Source organism: Mandrillus leucophaeus, unplaced genomic scaffold (genome assembly GCF_000951045.1).
Source record: "Mandrillus leucophaeus isolate KB7577 unplaced genomic scaffold, Mleu.le_1.0 Scaffold1, whole genome shotgun sequence".
NCBI lineage: Eukaryota > Metazoa > Chordata > Mammalia > Primates > Cercopithecidae > Mandrillus > Mandrillus leucophaeus.
Genome location: NW_012098097.1, coordinates 8,853,798 through 8,855,344, shown reverse-complemented (window position 1 = coordinate 8,855,344; position 1,547 = coordinate 8,853,798). Strand labels below are relative to the sequence as shown.

At 57.1% G+C, this 1,547-nt stretch overlaps 1 protein-coding gene across 1 annotated transcript in view; it reads right to left on the bottom strand.

Moving 5' to 3' along the window:
* ITGB4 (integrin, beta 4) overlaps window positions 1-1,547 on the bottom strand; it is a 43,773-nt gene that overhangs the window by 34,457 nt on the left and 7,769 nt on the right. The window contains exons 7-8 of the mRNA XM_011965406.1: window positions 1,184-1,355; window positions 144-407 (exon numbers count right to left, since the gene is read on the bottom strand). Of these exons, the coding sequence (XP_011820796.1) occupies window positions 144-407; window positions 1,184-1,355 (436 nt within the window). The remainder of the gene's footprint in view (window positions 1-143; window positions 408-1,183; window positions 1,356-1,547) is intronic.

Here is a 1,547-nt window from a genome sequence, read left to right as displayed (position 1 = left end):
AGGGAGGGAGGAAGGGAGGAAGGGAGGAAGGGAGGGAGGGAGGAAGGGAGGGAGGGAGGAAGGGAGGAAGGGAGAGGTGTCTGAGAAGCTCCATGGACCCCCTGCCTTGACCACCTCCCGCCCGTGGAGCCCGGTCCCCGCACCTCGTAGTAGCTGTAGGAGTAGTTGGTGACAGCAAAGATGGGGATGATGTTGTGCTTGGCGAGCAGGCGCACCAGGGTGGGCACCGACGGGTAGTCCTGTGTCCTGTACTGGGTGTAGGTGCCCGTGGCGTCCAGGTGGCACCGTTCATCGTTGCGGTTCATGATGCCAGCCAGCACATTGGCACCGTCAGCCTCATAGTGGAAGGCCGACTCGGTGGAGAAGACCAGCAGGTGGGTGCTGTCCGGGCGCCAGCCAATGTCCCTCTGGGGAAGGCAAGGCAGGGTGTGCCCACTCAGCAGGCTGCCAGCTGACACGCGTCACGGCGTTGCGTAGGACAGGGAACGCAGGTCCCAACATGGGGCTGGGCTTAAGCCACTGGATTCACAGCAAGTACCCTCATGAAAGATGCATGTGACGGCACATGACTGAGTGACAACGCTGAGAAACAGGAGCCGAGGATGCGGCCCCTCAAGGAGCTGGGGCCACAGGTGTGCATCACATCCAGCTAATTTTTGTGTTTTCTACAGAGACAGGGTCTTGCCATGTTGCCCAGGCTGCTCTCAAATCCTGGACTTAAGCAATCCACCCACCTCAGCCTCCCAAAGTACTGGGATTACAGGTGTGATCCTTGCTTTTTGTTTTCTGACGTAAGTAATATGAGTATGTTATTTTAAAAATGAACAAATGGATGTAGATATCAAAGGTAATGGCTTCTTTGGATGCCCAGAACAGGCGGAGACTGGGCAGCTGGTGGGTTCAGGGTACTAAAGATTCCAGAACCCTAAAGCCCAGTTGATACGAAACCAGGCTGTGACTGCTCAGGCCAGGGGACTGTGGCTCCCGGCACATCTGAACTCAGATTGTAACTGAGACCTACTCACAGAGTCTGAGCTTGTCTTAGGGCGAAGGGGTTGCAGGCTCCCAGGCTTTCCGCAGGGCCAGTGAGCCTGGCGCCAGAGCAGGCCAGGGGGCAGCTCAGGCCCTTGCCCAGAAGTGCTCGCCCCTGACCTGGGCTGGCAACGCCCTTCCCAGTGCCCACCGTGCACACGGCCGTCTGCAGGATGGCATCGAAGCCGCCCTCAGGAGCATCCAGGTTGCCTGAGATCCTCTCTCCCTGCAGTTTATTCCGGAACTCATCCACATCTTCTGTCAGGCTGATGACGTTCTTGAAGGAGAAGGGGGGGTCACTGTTGGGCCAGGGCTCCTTCAGCCTGGGCAGAGGTGGGAGGGACAGAGAGTGTCACAGGGGGAAGACACTGCAGACCCCAGTGCCCCCAGCTCGTTTCAACTAGAAGGAAAATTTATTTTTTATTTTATTCTATTTTTTGAGACCAAGTCTTGCTTTATCGCCCAGGCTGGAGTGCAGTATGCACGATCTCAGCTCACTGCAAGCTCCGCCTCCC